The sequence below is a fragment of the Doryrhamphus excisus genome, linkage group LG3, assembly GCF_037039965.1.
Source record: "Doryrhamphus excisus strain RoL-2023G ecotype Guam linkage group LG3, RoL_Dexc_Guam_v1.1, whole genome shotgun sequence".
NCBI lineage: Eukaryota > Metazoa > Chordata > Actinopteri > Syngnathiformes > Syngnathidae > Doryrhamphus > Doryrhamphus excisus.
Window position 1 is genome coordinate 3,124,361 of NC_136359.1, and position 18,529 is coordinate 3,142,889.

General features: G+C 37.2%; 1 protein-coding gene across 5 annotated transcripts in view; it reads right to left on the reverse strand.

The window, feature by feature from the left end:
- The window catches only part of grid2 (glutamate receptor, ionotropic, delta 2), a 487,185-nt gene that overhangs the window by 96,891 nt on the left and 371,765 nt on the right, over nucleotides 1-18,529 (reverse strand). For all 5 annotated transcript variants that reach the window (XR_009129664.2, XM_058071482.2, XM_058071485.2 and 2 more), the window contains exons 10-11: nucleotides 14,586-14,783; nucleotides 12,320-12,632 (exon numbers count right to left, since the gene is read on the reverse strand). Coding sequence is in view for 4 of the 5 variants with exons in the window: in XM_058071482.2 (XP_057927465.2) it covers nucleotides 12,320-12,632; nucleotides 14,586-14,783 (511 nt within the window). In the remaining variant the exon portion in view is untranslated. The remainder of the gene's footprint in view (nucleotides 1-12,319; nucleotides 12,633-14,585; nucleotides 14,784-18,529) is intronic.

An 18,529-nucleotide genomic window follows, 5' to 3' on the forward strand; every position in this document is an offset into this window, starting at 1 on the left:
CGACCCTCGTGAGTGAGGAAAAAGCGGTAGAAAATGAATGAATGAATGAACTTAAACTATATTATGAAAGCAGGAAGTGAACAAATGTAACAGTTACTGATTGTAAAAGTACCAGATGGAGGGGTAGGATTTAATAAGCTTTGCTTCTTCCTACTCCTTTTGGACATGTGGAAATGGGGACTGATTATGTGATGCATTCAATTGTAATCTGATGCATGTTCAAATGAAATTAAACCATTATTATTATTATTATTATGAACAGCAGCACGGTGGACAAGTGGTTAGCGCGCAGACCTCATAGTGAGGAGACCCGAGTTCAATCCCACCGTCGGCCATGTTCTCCCCATGCACATTCCAAAAACATGCTAGGTTAATTAGCGACTCCAAATTGTCCATAGGTATGAATGTGAGTGTGAATGGTTGTTTGTCTATATGTGCCCTGTGATTGGCTGGCCACCAGTCCAGGATGAAGTCCAGCATGAATGAATTATTATTAACAGTTATGACACACCACCATCACCATTCTGTGGCCTTCTTCTACTGCTTTTTAAGGCATCTTCCTCCGTTCAACCAGTCGCTGTCTTCTGGACTTTGGATTTTACACCAAATTTTTCTTCATCTTCTCCAGTTTCCGTATAATATTTCCTTCCAGTCCTTGCAGAAAATGGATGGGGTCCGTGTCGGTGGTTTGCGCTCCTTTTTCTGTCAGGATTTAAGCCGCACAATCAGAGGTTTTTGTAGATCAATCTTTCCTCCCTCAACTGCTGGCTGCAGCTGGGTGGGTTAAGGACTCAGGTTCATTGGAAGATTTGTTCCTAGGTGGGCTTCATCTGGGGTTCTGACACCCTGCAGGTTGTGCTGAGTGTCCCGCCACCGGGCTTCACTCGACTGATTTGCCTCACCTCTAAGGAAGCAGTGGCCAGAGCAAGGCCCCTTTTGATGTGCTCTTTCACACAGTTTTTCAGAATGTTATTTTTCTAGCCAGGATGCACTTTTGCAGCTTGGGTCCTGCCATTGCTGTTACTTTGTCGACTGCTGTGCCGATCATCTCATTCGTCATCGATTCCGTTTCATGGTCTGTTATCCTGTGGTCCGCCGATGAGTCATCTTGCACCCCCCCGCTCTTGGTTCTTTTTTTCGTAGCCATATTTAGGTGGGTCAGTGGATGTCGGATATGAACGAACGGGTCAAAAGAACTAGTTCTTTTTTGTGAACGGAATGAACAAGGTCACCGCCCCTAAATATCCGTTCAGTCTGTTCAGTTGCAAATGCTTTTTTTTTTGATTGGCTGGAGACTATCTGCGTGCTCGCCTGTCTTATCCTATCGTCGCACCTCGCTCTGTGGGTGGGTGAGGTTAGCTGACTGAAAAACCGAGAGATTGACCGACACAGTCGGGGACTTCGTTCATTCCGTTCACAAAAAAGAACTAGTTCTTTTGACCTGTTCGTTCATGACAGACACACCACTAGTCATAACGTGTTGTTTGCGCTGTTGATGTCGGAACGAACGTGAACATGAGTGAACGGACTGACTCGACATGGCTGACTGGGTCTATGCACAGGGGGAGATCACAGGCTAACGACCAAATGAAAAAAATGACCGAAATGACCGAAATTAAAAAAATGACCGAAATGACCGAAATTAAAAAAATGACCGAAATGACCGAAATTAAAAAAATGACCGAAATGAACAAAATGACCGAAATTAAAAAAATGAACAAAATGAACAAAATGACCGAAATTAAAAAAATGAACAAAATGAACAAAATGAAAATGACCGAAATGAACAAAATGAACAAAATGACCAAAATGACCAAAATGACCGGAATTACCGAAATGAACAAAATGAACATGACCGAAAATGACCGAAAATGACCGAAAATGACCGAAAATGACCGAAAATGAACAAAATGAAAATGACCGAAATGAACAAAATGAACAAAATGACCAAAATGACCGGAATTACCGAAATGAACAAAATGAACATGACCGAAAATGACCGAAATGACCGAAATGACCAAAATGAAAATGACCGAAAATGACCGAAATGAACAAAATGACCGAAATGAAAATGACCGAAAATGACCGAAATTAACAAAATGAACATGACCGAAAATGACCGAAAATGACCAAAATGAAAAAAATGACCGAAATGACTGAAATGAACAAAATGAAAATGACCGAAATGACCGAAATGAAAATGACCGAAATGACCCAAATGAACAAAATGACCGAAATGAACAAAATGAACAAAACGAACGGATATTTTTACTGAATGAACCGGAATGATCCAGTTCACTGAAATGAACGGTTTTGCCCACCACTATCATACAGGCTGCGGCTTTCTGAATATTTTTATTCATATGCATGCATTGGTGGGCAAAAATGTACAAAAAGTATTTCGGCTCCTTGAATTGTAAATGTCATTTTTCCCGACTCACACACAGCTTCCTTTTTTCATTGTAAAAGTTAGAAACAAGTGCGATGTTTTGTTTGAAATCAATTCTTTCGTGATGGGCTCAGGGATTCAACAGCATGGTGCGGGTGAGCATGTAATTGAAAACAAGCACCACCTTGGGTTTTTTTTTTTTTTTTGCAATGAAGGCTAATAGACTATTTTCTTCCAGTCTGCAAGACCCTTTTGCCCCCCTAGGAAAAAAAATGCTTGGATACACACACACATGAAAAAATGTAACCCTTCACATGAAGCAGAACACAGTGATCCGCCCAAGCAACCTTGAATGTAAGTTGCTGTTGTTCCTCTTATAGAATACACAGATTGCATTGATCCATATTCTGTGTAAGAGGGAGGCAAGCGGCTTTTAAATAAAGGGAAGGCTTTCTGCTGACTGTGTCGTATTTATGTTGCGTTCAAGTGTGAAGAGCGAGTGCAGAAGTGCTGATCAAGCTGACAGCAAAAAAAAAAAATCATATTTTTAACATTCAATGTCCACTGTGGTTAAAGCTATAGGAGACCCTGTGTTCAATTCCACCCTCTGTGTGGAGTTTGCATGTTCTCCCCGTGCGTGCACGGGTTTCCTCCGACATTCCAAAAACATGCTAGGTTAATTAGCGACTCCAAATTGTCCATAGGTATGAATGTGAGTGTGAATGGTTGTTTGTCTATATGTGCTTTTAACATCCTATGTCCACTGTGGGCTGCACGGTGTACGAGTGGTTAAAGCTAAGAGACCCGAGTTCAATTCCACCCTCTGTGTGGAGTTTGCATGTTCTCCCCGTGTATGCGTGGGTTTTCTCCGGGTACTCCGGTTTCCTCCCACATTCCAAAAACATGCTAGGTTAATTAGCGACTCCAAATTGTCCATAGGTATGAATGTGAGTGTGAATGGTTGTTTGTCTATATGTGCCCTGTGATTGGCTGGCCACCAGTCCAGGTTGCACCCCGCCTTTTGCCTGAAGACAGCTGGGATAGGCTCCAGCACCCCCCGCGACCCTTGTGAGGATAAGCAGTAGAAAATAAATGAATTAATAAATATCTTGTACTGGATCTCAAGAGACCGCGCAGGTGTGCCTAATGAAATGACCAGTGAGTGTGTTCCCTGGGGAGTGTTTCACACAATTCACACATCCACACTCCTATAAGACAGTGTTTATCAGCGGTCTCCACACTTTGCCCGCCGGTGCGTGGAACCTGGCTGCCTCCCCTTTCATTCATTCCAGCAAGGAAAAGCTCTCCGAGGCTTAAAAAAAAAAGAAAAAAAAGCGGCCAGTTTTAATGAATGTTTACAAGTGATGATGCAGCAAGTTGGTCCAAGGGTCTCGGAAGGCACACAGAAATAGTAAGATGATTTTTGCCAGGGGATATATTAAGTCAAAGTGACCTAAAGTTTAAGGAAAGTGTGGAAAATACTTCTGTTTATTGCATGAAAAACCACTCAATGTGTGTGCATACTCGGATTGTGTATGTATCAAGTTGGAAAACAAGTTTCCCCAAGGGAGGGGAGGGTATCATGATTTGCCTCACAATGTTGGAATTCATCTTTCCCATCCGTGAACTGCATCTCCCGCTCTCCCGGGAAGCACTTGTGCAGCCCCAGACCATGACACTATCAGCGCCAGATATTTAGACAACACATCACCTTTCCGTATGAATGTGAGTGTGAATGGTTGTTTGTTTATATATGCCCTGTGATTGGCTGGCCACCAGTCCAGGGTGTACCCCGCCTCTCGCCCGAAGACAGCTGGGATAGGCTCCAGCACCCCCCCACGACCCTTGTGAGGATAAGCGGTAGAAAATGAATGAATAAATCTCGTTTCCGTGATAAGTGAAGTTCCGCAAAGAAGGATTCCATATTAAAATATAAGATATTTCCATAGTTAATGCATAGATAATCTATTTCCGATCTTCTGAATATGACATATTGACATATGAAAAAAAACTCATTTATTAAAAACAGAGAAATATACAAACTTTTTCAGTGCTTTGGTTCCGATTTTCTACAATAAAAGCTCTGATAAAACATTCCACTGTTCTTAAATATCTTAATTTTTATTTTTCTACACAAAATAAGATGAAAAATAAATAAACAAATCAAGAATAAAGAAAATCAATCAGTAATAAATAAATATAATAATAATAATAAAAACTTAAGAAACCACATATAGTTAGTGGGTAGACAAATTATTTTTTTTCAGATTAAAATGAACAAAGCATTATTAGAGCCCTGTAGACATGACAAAACAAATTTATACTCTTTTTATTTACAACATATTGCGCAACTGCAGGGTCTTGAGACACATGCTAACTCGCAAACTAGAGAGCTAGCGACCTAAACGGTAGCCTTCAAGTTATTTCCTTTCAACTTAAATAGCCACAAACTTACCACTTCCACACGGATAGGGAGGATAACTATTAACAGTTATTTAACCTTTAACATGAACATGAATCAAACGTAATAATTTTTTCTGGGTACATGATACCATACAGCATCCATATCAAACTAACATTAAACTTTCATATCAAGGCGGGGGCCTCAAACTAGTGTCCTGCGGGCCACATTTGGCCGCGTGTTTGAGACCCCTGCTCTAAATACTATAATAATAATATACTATAAATTTAAACATACATAAGGTGTATGTTACTTTGAGTAAGAAGGCAAAGTAACTTTACTTTCTAAAGTATATGAAAATGTCTGTATATACTTTCTATTTACCTTCATGTAGCATTCAAGCCAAGCTAATGTACACAAAATAAAGATACTAACTGCAGATGCAAGTAAGTCAGACAAAGAGAACGCCTGGGAAAGAGATTTGCGCGAGACAATTATTCAACATGACACTCGAGTTTTGTTTTTGACTCTTCTACTTTAGCTCAAGATGACGAGTCGCGGTCAGGACGGAGAGGAAGCAAGGAAGCGAGCGATGGCAGACACAAGGAGACAGGAAGGTATCCAAACAGGAGATGGGATTTAAAATGCTCTTACGTAACCAAACCTCCTCCTCGAGGTTTTTGCTTCCATCTTTACAGTCAAAAAGCCCTTCAGATGATCTGATCATTTTCAAACTTGGAAGAATACATTGCAGGTGCTAAAAGGTTTCAAGGACTCGGCACACCTGAAGGCACCACAGGCTGACCGTGAACTTTTAAGACTTTTAAGAAAGTTTATGGCATTTCTGAAAGCTAATGATGCCTGCCTTGCTCCCAAGAACTCAGCTCATTTAGTAGCAACTCACGCTAAGAAAAGCACATCATAGTACTTCTTGAGTTGTGCTACCTTCTCAATGGAGTACTGCTGTTCAGTGAAGTACTCTCCAAATCGGTGTATATGGTAAACTCGCAAAAATTGTGAGGAATAGGTGTGAAATGTATTGAAAAATCGCGAGGGTTTTAATGTTCTGAGTCGAAAAAGTAATGTACTGCAGCTTGATCCTTGAGGGACTCCCATGTGTTCACCCAATGGAAAATTATCCATTCATTTTAACGTCCCGCTGTCTGAGCTTTAACAGTTAAATCATTTTTTTTTGTGTGTCAAAGTTAACCAACACTTTGCGTTTAAAATACTAAAGCTATCAGCAATAAGTCAACAAGTAATAAAAATGTTACGACTAGCTAGTTGACTGGTTTTCGCTGAGTGGTAGCATTGTGGAGAGTGGAAGTGACTGGGATGAGTTGTCAATGACAGCAGCTCCTGTGCAAATGTTCATTTCACATGTGTTCTGTCTTGTTCAATAAGGCGATTAAATTGCATGGTCTCGCTCATAAAGGGATGGTTCGACGGTGTAGTACATCAATAGTGACTTACCTGCAGATTGGTCACATGAGCCCAGTTCTGGTCGGATTTCAACGCGTACCGTTTTGATTAAATGGCCTCAGCAACTAAGCGGAACTACGGTCTTCGTCACGGAAAACCGACCAGAATCGGGCTGCTGATGTGGATATCAGCAAAAAAAAGTGAACTATCCCTTTAAGAAGAAATAACAGCATTACAGTAGCATCGTACAGTAGCACCGTTTTTCAGCTGCTAATTTGCAGTTCTGAGTCTGTACTCTCTTATTTCTTCTTTCTCCATTTTTCCTTCCAGGAGTTGAATTTGAAATAAGCTGTGCCTGACTGTGTGAGCAAAGAACGTGTTTTTCCTTCCCATAATATCCTTCAAAAGCCATTGTGAGTTCTTCTTTGTTGGTTTTTCTTTCTTTCCAAGATACCTTTACTATTCAATCATCCACTCTTTTTTTGCAGTTGACTAATATCGACCAAATGACAGATGTAAATAATAGATGTAGTAGATTTTATGTCGTGGCTGGACGAGTGACCTCACAGCTCGGAGACGTGAGTTCGATTCCACCCTCGGCCATCTCTGTGTGGAGTTTGCATGTTCTCCCCGTGCATTGCATGGTTTCCTCCCACATTCCAAAAACATGCTAGGTTATAATTGGCGACTCCAAATTGTCCATAGGTATGAATGTGAGTGTGAATGGTTGTTTGGCTTTATGTGCCCTGTGATTGGCTGGCGACCAGTCTACCCTGACATCCGTAGTGGCTCCCTCTGCTTTATAATCTGCTTAGTAGTGATGCGGTACTTGAAATGTAAAGATACAGTGGTACCTCAGTTAACATCCGCCCCGGTTAGCATATTTTAGTTTGGTTAACATCCAAAAAATTTTGCCAAAATTTTGCCTCGGTCTACCTTGCCCTCTCGCTTGTCTATATGTGCTCTGTGATTGGCTGGCCACCAGTCCAGGGTGTACCCCGCCTCTCGCCCCAAGACAGCCGGGATAGGCTCCAGCAGCCCCCCCCCGTGACCCTTGTGAAGATAAGCAGTAGAAAATGAATAAATAAATGTTATATAGTACTTAAGTATTCTAAACCTTCGCTATTTTCCACAATGCTAGCACAGAGCACATATTGCTAGCTCGCTAGGTATCAGCCATGATATATTGATAAGACAACGGCCGCTGCAGGAAGTACGCTCTCAATGCTGAAAGCATGAGTCTTTTTTTCCATTATTTTGTCCGCCATGTTGGGTAATACGATTGTAAAAGTGGATGTAGGGGTGTTAGTTCATGTCTGGAAGGCTCTAATAATGCTAAAAAAAAAAAAAAGAATCCTATTAAATTTACTTGTCACCACCGAGTCTGAAACCAATTCAATGTGATACATTAGGGTTTACTGACAATTAATTACCTTCTATTAATTACCTTTTTGTAATGTTATAGTGCAAAGGTTTGGTGTTTACTTTTGCAATGTTTTGGAAGATAAAAAGCTAACTGGGTGTCCAAGTGTATAAATAAAGGGTATTCGTCACCAATTATCCAATGCCACATATTTTGATATATTATTGATTGTTTGTATGATTGTGATATGATAGTGAATGAACGTTTATCCGAGAGGAGACTGAGGACAGCAGGAAGACAGGCTGCTGCAGCAAAGCAGAGACTGTGGAGAATGGTACTACATCAACGGTGGAGAAGAAAAAGCAATAAGGAGATGTTAAACGTGTGTAAGAAAAGACAAAACACGAGACATCAAGGAACCAAGGCAGAGGAAAAAGGAGATAAAAATGAAAAGCGAGGGGAAAAAAAAGCTACAAGTGTTTCAGCGTGCTCCTTGTTCTCACTCACAGTCGGGAGTGAAAACGCCCAAAGCAACATTCACAGGCCTCGTTGTTTGTGTTCACTCTCATCATCCAGACCTCACACTTCCTTCCCATCTTTCCCAAAGGGAACAATTCCAAGGTGAAACACACACAGGGTTATTGTACAGAGGGTGGGAAGCATAGTGTAAATAAGCCAAGTGTTTGCAATGACACAGTCTATTACATTTTCCACTCATGTATTCATTGGCCACTTGCAGCCAGTGGTCAAGAATAAGGAAAAAGGTACCCCCCCACCACCCCCAGCCTCCTCAGTTAAGGTGCCCTTGAGGAAGGCACATATGGTTCCTAATAAGATGCCTACTGGTGGCTTAAATGGACTACTTACTACTTAAAATAGTATCAATCAAATGTAAAAAAAAAAAAGACACAGTCATATGACTTTCTAGCTCAATATTTCAACTTTTTATCTCATAGTTTTGATTTTTTATTTCATTATTTCGACTTTTTATTGCATAATTTTGACTTTCTGTCTCAGAATTTCGACTTTTCATCTCATTATTTCGACTTACCATTAAGATACATTTTTTTTTCCCAGTGACGGAAACAGGCTTCCATAAAGGTGTGTGTATTTCGGGCCTGAATTAAGCATTTTCGAGCACAAAAATGTCCATACAAATGAATAAATGAACTGAAACATGAATACAGTCGGCCCTTTGTGGTTCAAACAGTTTTTAAAAAACGAATAAATTAGCAAACATAAGCAAAATTTACGTCAGGGGCCAAATGTGGCCCCCAGGACACTAGTTTGAGGCCCCCGCCTTGATTATGAAAGTTGAATGTTAGTGCGTCCCGCGCAAGTTTGATATGGATGCTGTATGGTATCATGTACCCAGAAAAAAATATTACGTTTGATTCATGTTCATGTTAAAGGTTAAATAACTGTTAATAGTTATCCTCCCTATCCGTGTGGAAGTGGTAAGTTTTTGGCTATTTAAGTTGAAAGGAAATAACTTGAAGGCTACCGTTTAGGTTGCTAGGTCTCTAGTTTGCGAGTTAGCATGTGTCTCAAGACCCTGCAGTTGCGCAATATGTTGTAAATAAAAAAAAGTATAAATGTGACTATAGTCGTGTTTTGTCATGTCTACAGGGCTCTAATAATGCTTTGTTCATTTTAATCTGAAAAAAAATAATTTGTCTACCCACCAACTATATGTGGTTTCTTAAGTTTTTATTATTTGCCGTTTTATTATTATTATTATTATTATATTTATTTATTTATTATTGATTGATTGATTTTCTTTATTCTTGATTTGTTTATTAATTTTTCATCTTATTTTGTGTAGAAAAATAAGTAAGATATTTGAGAACAGTGGAATGTTTTATCAGAGCTTTTCTTGTAGAAAATTGGAACCAAAGCCAAAGTTTTTTAAATTTTTTTGTTTTTAATAAATGCGTTTTTTTTGTTTATTTTTTGAAAACCTGATGCGGCCCAGTCTCACCCAGACCCTAGCTCCAGTGGCCCCCAAGTAAATTGAGTTTGAGACCCCTTGTTTACGTATTATTGAGTATAGGGGTGTTGTTTCATGTCTGGAGAGCTCTAATAATGTTAAAACACGTATTTAGGATGTTGTAAACAGGTTTTGATGCTCTAATTATGAAAATATTAGCTTGATAAATATGGAATCCTGCATTTATTACAATAATATAATGTTTGGCAAATGGGAATGGTGATTATAGTGTTAATTTTCAAGTAAATTCAAGTTTTATGAAGGGAAAAAAAATGGGATTGCTTTATCCGTTATGTCATTCATGCATTTTCTGCCACCGATATGGAAAATGTATTCAAATGATTTTAAGTGAGATGTTTCTGGGCCGCCAAATCAGTGACCGAAATCACCGCCCGCGTCTCTCTCGTACTGATTTCCATGCCGCAAGACGCTCGGAATGACACCCTCTCGCTCTCGTTTTCCTCGCTAACAACGTCATGACTAAAATGTTAATTAGCTCTAAACAGAGAAATGATTGCCAAAATCAAACAGCAATTAGCGTGCATCATCATTAGCGCCATTAGCTGCCGTCGCCGCGCGAAGATTGAGGCTTGTTCAGCGGAGGGCGGAATGCTCATCAGCGTCTCATTCACCGACTTTCACAGGCAAAAGGGAAAACTTGGAAATGAAATACAGTCAAAAAGCCCGGAGAAGAGGAGGACCTCAGTGGAAAATTGCTGTTTTTGCACCTGTGCAGAAAGCAACATGTTATTATTATTTATGGAATTATTCCTGTAATGTCCGTTTTAAAAGGACCCCATGAATGCAAAAGGGGGCTTTTTTCATCATGTTCTAACAGTAATATGTGTCCTTCCGGTTTGTTTATGAGCATCAAACATGAGACCCATCCGTCGGCTCGCTCACGTGTTTGCTCCAATTTCCAAAAAGGTTTCAGGAAGTTTCAGGAAGTTTAAAACCACAATACCGCCTCTGACCCATCCCTAGCTTATCATTAAAGAGAACAGGTCAAAATACATAGCAGGCTTCACTACACGTCTTAAAATAAAGGCACTGAATATGCTAACCTAGCATGATGTTGCTGTTGAAATGTGAATGTAATGATGGCTGGCTATGGGAGTGGTGATAAATGTTTATGTCCCCCCCCCCCCGTCCCTCCCATCACGTAACATTATTGTAGGTGATATGTGACATCTGTTATGTGCAGAGATACAGTGTGCAGTCGTTCCTCGCCAAAATATATAAAAATTATATAAAAATTATATAAAAATTATATAAAAATTATATAAAAATTATATAAAAATTATATTAAAAATATGTTAAAAATATATTAGAATTATATAAAAATGTGTAAAAAAGTGCAGAGATACAGTGTGCAGTCGTTCCTCGCCAAAATATATTAAAATTATATTGTAAATTTTATATATTTATATATATATTTTTTGATATTATAAATTAAATTATAAGAAATTATATAAAAAATATGTTAAAAAATATATTAGAATTATATAAAATTATATACAAATTATGATAAATTATATAAAAATTATATACAAATTATAATAAAATATAAAAATGTAAAAAATTATATTAAAATTATATAAAACATTATATAAAAAATATATTAAAATTATATTAAAATTATATTAAAATTATATTAAAATTATAAATTATATAAAAAATATGTAAAAAAAATATATTAAAATTATATACAAATTATAATAAAAATATAAAAAATAATAAAATTATATACAAATTATATTAAAAATTATATTAAAATTATATTAAAACTATATTAAAACTATATTAAAACTATATTAAAACTATATTAAAATTATAAATTATATAAAAAATATGTAAAAAAAATATATTAGAATTATATAAAATTATATACAAATTATAATAAATTATATAAAAATTATATACAAATTCTAATAAAAATATACAAATTGTGTAAAAAATATATATAAAAATTATATAAAATAAAAATAAATTATATTAAAATTATATTAAAAAGTCTTAAATCATGGTATTTTGTGGTTGAAAATGAACTAAAACACAAACATTTAATATATGACGTAGTATTCAGCACTCGCCACTGGGTGTAAGTCAAGTTACTGCAATGTTTGATGAGCCACACGGACACCAGACGTCACTGTCAAAACGTCAACTCTGAACCATCAACGTCATTTCCTGTCTGCCACTCACTCTGCTCCCACATTTATAACAACACAGAATACCACAAGTCTTATTTATTGCTTAAATGTCTTATTTACTCTTATTACATCTGCTATATCAGGTATAGGGGTGTTAGTTCATGTCGACAGGGCTCTAATAAACAGGTTGGCTATGCTCTAACTATGAACGTATACGCCATTTATAAATAAGCAATCCTATTTTACGGTTAGCATACTTTAGCAACCGTGGGAACTCGGTCTCATCTTGGCGAAACAAATTCTCACTGCCCTCTCCTCTCAAGGTCACAGTTCTAATTCCCGACTCTGCATCAAATCCTTCCCTTGACATCCACACCTGAGCACCAAATGCTGGATTCCGGTAAATCTTCGGAGAGATAAAGAGGTCATTACCCCGTTGGTCGATCCCGGTGACACACATGCTTTTTCGTTTCTGTTTGCTGTTATTGACAATGCACTCTATTTTGCCTCAGTTGATTCAAGACATAATTGATCGACAATCAATTTCACAATTTGGTCCCATCTCAGAGTGGGGATCAAACAGTGGAATAAAGATGCATACCTTGCTGTACGAAGGATCCGTACACAAACCACATGGAGTTGTAGAGCGTGGTGGACGACACCGACCCCATGGGCAGCCGGGGCGGGTTGAGCCAGTTGAGTAAGTAGACCAGGATGCCGACCAGCAGCACGGTACCCGCGATGCACGCCCACAGAGACAGGTCGAAGGGCGCCAGACAGGCGAACATGTCCACCGTACGTTCAGCCTTACGCAGCAGGACGCCCACCGAGTAGTCCATGTAGCGCGTGGTGAAGTCCACGACGCTCTCGCGCTCCGGCGTGATGGTCAGGGCGGAGAGTCCAACGTCAGCCCGCTGCAATGCAGAACAAAACAGTATGAGTTACTCTTGTAAAAAAAAATTTTTTTTTTTACATATTTTCTAACAATTCAACGAGAAAATTTTCTTCTCAGAATTATGACTTTATTTTCATCATATTTTGACTTTATTCTTGTAAAGATTTCTGGAGTTATATATATATTTTTTATATATATTTTTTTTTAAATATTTCTTAACTCTACTACTAAAATAGTGCTACTAATATGACATTATTTTTCTTCATTATATTAGTTTATTCTCATGAATAAAATAATAAAAAAATAAAATTCTCACATTTTCTTATAAATAGCGTCTTTTTCTCACAATATTTTGACTTTACTCTTGTAAAGAATTTTTTTTTTACATATTTTCTAACAATTCAACGAGAAAATCTTCTTCTCAGAATTATGACTTTATTTTCATAATATTTTGACTTTATTCTTGTAAAGATTTCTGGAGTTATATATATATTTTATTTCATTTTTTATATTTCTTTACTACTAAAATAGTGCTACTAAAATGACATTATTTTTCTTCATTATATTAGTTTATTCTCATGAATAAAATAATAAATAAATAAATAAAATTCTCACATTTTCTTATAAATAGCGTCTTTTTCTCACAATATTTTGACTTTACTCTTGTAAAAAAAATTTTTTTTACATATTTTCTAACAATTCAACGAGAAAATTTTCTTCTCAGAATTATGACTTTATTTTCATCATATTTTGACTTTATTCTTGTAAAGATTTCTGGAGTTACATATACATTTTTTATATATATATTTTTTTAATTATTCTTTACTCTACTACTAAAATAGTGCTACTAAAATGACATTATTTTTCTTCATTATATTAGTTTATTGTCATGAATAAAATAATAAATAAAAAAATAAAATTCTCACATTTTCTTATAAATAGCGTCTTTTTCTCACAATATTTTGACTTTACTCTTCTAAAAAAAAATTTTTTTACATATTTTCTAACAATTCAACGAGAAAATTTTCTTCTCAGAATTATGACTTTATTTTCATCATATTTTGACTTTATTCTTGTAAAGATTTCTGGAGTTATATATATATTTTATTTCATTTTTTATATTTCTTTACTACTAAAATAGTGCTACTAAAATGACATTATTTTTCTTCATTATATTAGTTTATTCTCATGAATAAAATAATAAATAAATAAATAAAATTCTCACATTTTCTTATAAATAGCGTCTTTTTCTCACAATATTTTGACTTTACTCTTGTAAAAAAAATTTTTTTTACATATTTTCTAACAATTCAACGAGAACATTTTCTTCTCAGAATTATGACTTTATTTTCATCATATTTTGACTTTATTCTTGTAAAGATTTCTGGAGTTACATATACATTTTTTATATATATTTTTTTTAATTATTCTTTACTCTACTACTAAAATAGTGCTACTAAAATGACATTATTTTTCTTCATTATATTAGTTTATTGTCATGAATAAAATAATAAATAAAAAAATAAAATTCTCACATTTTCTTATAAATAGCGTCTTTTTCTCACAATATTTTGACTTTACTCTTGTAAAAAAAAATTTTTTTGCATATTTTCTAACAATTCAACTAGAAAATGTTCTCAGAATTATGACTTTATTTTCATCATATTTTGACTTTATTCTTGTAACATTCTAACTTTTTTCTGCAGACTAATTTTATAAGTCATTTTAATTGTCTTCATTTCACGTATAGCCTTGGTGTTATGTAGCATTGCCGTTTTCAAATTATTATTATTATTGGATGGATTTCAAATTATTAATTTTTTTGAGTAACTTTCGTAAAAAGGGGACCAACAAGTGTGTGCAGAGTCGCCCCCGAGGGAACCCGAAGCCGTACTTAGCATAAGCGACGCCGATAGCATGTGATGTTTTTTGCAACATAACAAACAAGCACCCATTTATGGCTGTTGGTCACCTTAAAAACCAGCTCCCCCATCAGTCCGTTCCACTGTCCGTCAGGCTGCATGCTGCCATACTTGTGGTCCGGCGCGATGTAGATCTCGTATTTGAAACCCAAGTAGTTCGACAGAGCGTCCAGGACGTCGATGGAGAAGCCTTGATACTTCTTGGGTTTGCCCAGAACGTTCTCAGAGACCATGACGAACGGCTCCTCCTAGAAAGCAAAAAACAATTCGACAAGTGAGTCGATACAAGAGTCGTTCAAAGCTAACCGATTACTCAGCACCAGTAGTGTTCGTTGGAAAAGCCCACGTTGGCTTGTAGCACACCGCTATTCATAGTAGCGATGCCATTGTTTACAGTCTGATTGGCTTCCAGCTGTCCTGGTTAGCGCTCAGGCCACACAGCAAGGAGATCCGAGTTCGATTCCACCATCTCTGTATGGAGTTTGCATGTTCTCCACTGGTTTTCTCCGGGTACTCCGGTTTCCTCCCACATTCCAAAAACATGCTAGGTTAATTGTCGACCCCAATTTTCCATAAGTATGAATGTGAGTGTGAATGGTTGTTTGTCTATATGTGCCCTGTGATGGGACTGGGATAGGCTCCAGCACCCCCGCGAATGAATGTCCTGTTCTTGCGAGACAGCTAACAGTTGTCACCTTTTAACCCTGAATAATCACCTAAAGCAGAGGTCTCAAACACGGGGCCTGTGTGCCAAATGTGGCCCGCAGGACACTAGTTTGAGTCCCCCGCCTTGATATGAAAGTTTAATGTTAGTGCGGCCTGCGCAACTTTGATATGGATGCTGTATGGTATCATGTACCCAGAAAAAATTATTACGTTTGATTAATAGGTTAGGTTAAATAACTGTTAATAGTTATTCTCCCTATTCGTGTGGAAGTGGTAAGTTTTTGGCTATTTAAGTTTAAAGGAAATAACTTGAAGGCTACCGTTTAGGTCGCTAGCTCTCTAGTTTGTGAGTTAGCATGTGTCTCAAGACCCTGCAGTTGCGCAATATGTTGTAAATAAAAAGAGTATAAATGTGACTATAGTCGTGTTTTGTCATGTCTACAGGGCTCTAATAATGCTTTGTTCATTTTAATCTGAAAAAAATAATTTGTCTACCCACCAACTATATGTTGTTTCTTAAGTTTTTATTATTATTATTATATTTATTTATTACTGATTTATTGATTTTCTTTATTCTTGATTTATTTTTCATCTTATTTTGTGTAGAAAAATAAAAAGATATTTGAGAACAGTGGAATGTTTTATCAGAGCTTTTATTGTAGAAAATCGGAACCAAAGCACTGAAAAAGTTTGTATATTTTTCTGTTTTTAATAAATGCATTTTTTTTTTGAAAACCTGATGTGGCCCAGCCTTGCCCAGACCCTAGCTCCAGTGGCCCCCAGGTAAATTGAGTTTGAGACCACTGACCTGATCTGTCTGTTTACATGAAAAACATTCAGCATACATTTTAATAAGACCTATTTTAAGCATGAAAGCAAAAAAAAACAGACTTCAATATTTTATACTTGTTAAGCTCATAGACAATTTTTTGCCTCCATCACATACAAGCATCCCTATTGATGAGTGAAATGTTTAAGGCCAATGTGTCTGGCAGATTTATGAAAAGCCTCTGTGTTATTGAGTAGATTCTACAAAACCATGCTTTTTCTCACAACACACACACACACACACAATATGTTGGGCATTTGCTTGGTGGTTTCTAATCCTTGCTAGCTGCAGCCGTTCAATAAGCTATTAGGCAGCGAGTGGACATGCATGCCAAGCCACTGGCTCACTACAGGCATCCATCACCCCAAGCAGGGACACCCACTAACATACACACATACACAGTAGTGATAACACTAAGGTTGGACTCATTTCATCTCCGTATTATGTTCTTTGAACCACTCAAATCAAACAAGAAGTTCGACTTCAATGAACTTCTCTACCCCAAAAAAGGTGAAATGTACAAAAGAGTGTTAGAGCCATAAAAAAAGTAAAATTAAGAGAATAAAGTGGTAATTCTACAAGGAAATGTTTGAAGAATGAAGTCATAATGATGTAACGAGTTGTGGGAAGAAAGTTGCAACATCCAAATAATAAAAGTTACAAACGAAAAAAAGTCTGAATACAATGAGAATATATCCACAATGCTATGAGAAAAAAATACAATTTTATTTAGAATAATTAGAACAAATTTGTCATTTTATGTGAAATACATTGTAATATTAAGAAAAAAAGTTTTTGGACTTTTTCCATGTAAATTTTATACATTATTTTTGTATATAATGTAATAGTATTTAATAGTATACTACCATTATTGTAACATTACTACCTTTAACTCACAATGATTTCATTATTCATTCATTTTCTACCGCTTATCCTCAAAAGGGCGGAGCCTATCCCAGCTGTCTTCGGGCGAGAGGCGGGGTACACCCTGGACTGGTCGCCAGCCAATCACAGGGCACATATAGACAAACAACCATTCACACTCACATTCATACCTATGGACAATTTGGAGTCGCTAATTAACTTGGCATGTTTTTGGAATGTTGGAAGAAACCGGAAAACCCACGCAAACTCCACACAGAGATGCCTGAGCAGGTGGATCGAACCCGGGTCTCTTAGCTGTGCGATAACCACTCGTGCAGCCTACTGACTGCATATTCATTCATTCATTTTTGCTGGAGCCTATCCCAGCTGTCTTCGTGCGAGAGACAAAGTAGACCAAGGCAAAATTTTGGCAAAAAATTTTGGATGTTAACCAAAAAACGTGCTAACCGGGGCGGATGTTAACTGAGGTACCACTGTATCTTGACATTTCAAGTACCGCATCACTACTAAGCAGATTATAGAGGGAGCCGCTTATTGTACTGTACCACGTACCAGCAGCTAGTGTGCCACTACGGATGTCAGGGTAGACTGGTGGCCAGCCAATCACAGGGCACATATAGACAAACAACCATTCACACTCACATTCATACCAATTTGGAGTCGCTAATTAACCTAGCATGTTTTTGGAATGTGGGAGGAAACCGGAGTACCCGGAGAAAACCCATGCATGCACGGGGAGAACATGCTAACTCCACACAGAGATAGATGGCTGAGGGTGGAATTGAACTAGCTGTCTCCTAGCTGTGAGGCCTGAGCGCTAACCACTTGACCACCTTATTCCTTATTCGTAAAGGGATTATTTTTGTAGTTCCAGCAAAGAAAATCTGTTTATAACGTATTTATCTCTCTACAGGGCGGCATGGTGATCTAGTGGTTAGCGCGCAGACCTCACAGCAGGGAGACCAAGGTTCAATTCCACCCTCAGCCATTTCTGTGAGGAAGATGTGTGCATGCGTGGGTTTTCTCCAAAAACTTGCTAGGTTAATTAGCGACTCCAAATTGTCCATAGGTATGAATGTGAGTGTGAATGGTTGTTTGTCTATATGTGCCCTGTGATTGGCTGGTAACCAGTCCAGGGTGTACAGGGTGACAGCTGGGATAGGCTCGAGCATGCCAGCGACCTTCGTGAGGACAAGCGGTAAAAAAATGAATGAATGAAAGCCCTAAAACTAAAAGAAACTTCATGTATAATAACATGTATAATACATAAAATAAGTGTGTTCCAAAGAAAAGTCATAATATTACAAGAATAATAAGAAAAAAATGTGTAAAGAACGAAGAAAGGTTGTACCATACAACTTTGCTAACATGTTTGAAAATGAAAATGTCACCCGTTTCTTATCTATAGCATCCGTATAGAAAGTGACAAGTAGGAGACAATACATGGGAGCGTTCAAAGGTCAAAGCAGACTTTCAGCTAAAAAAAGGCTCAATACAGTTTTTGTTCTAAAAACTTACCTCTTAACTCCAAATGTCAAGTAAAATGAAAAAAAAAAGGCTCTGATGTTGCAGGCTTAATCAATAATGTCGGATTTTAAGAGTTTGTTAAAAGTT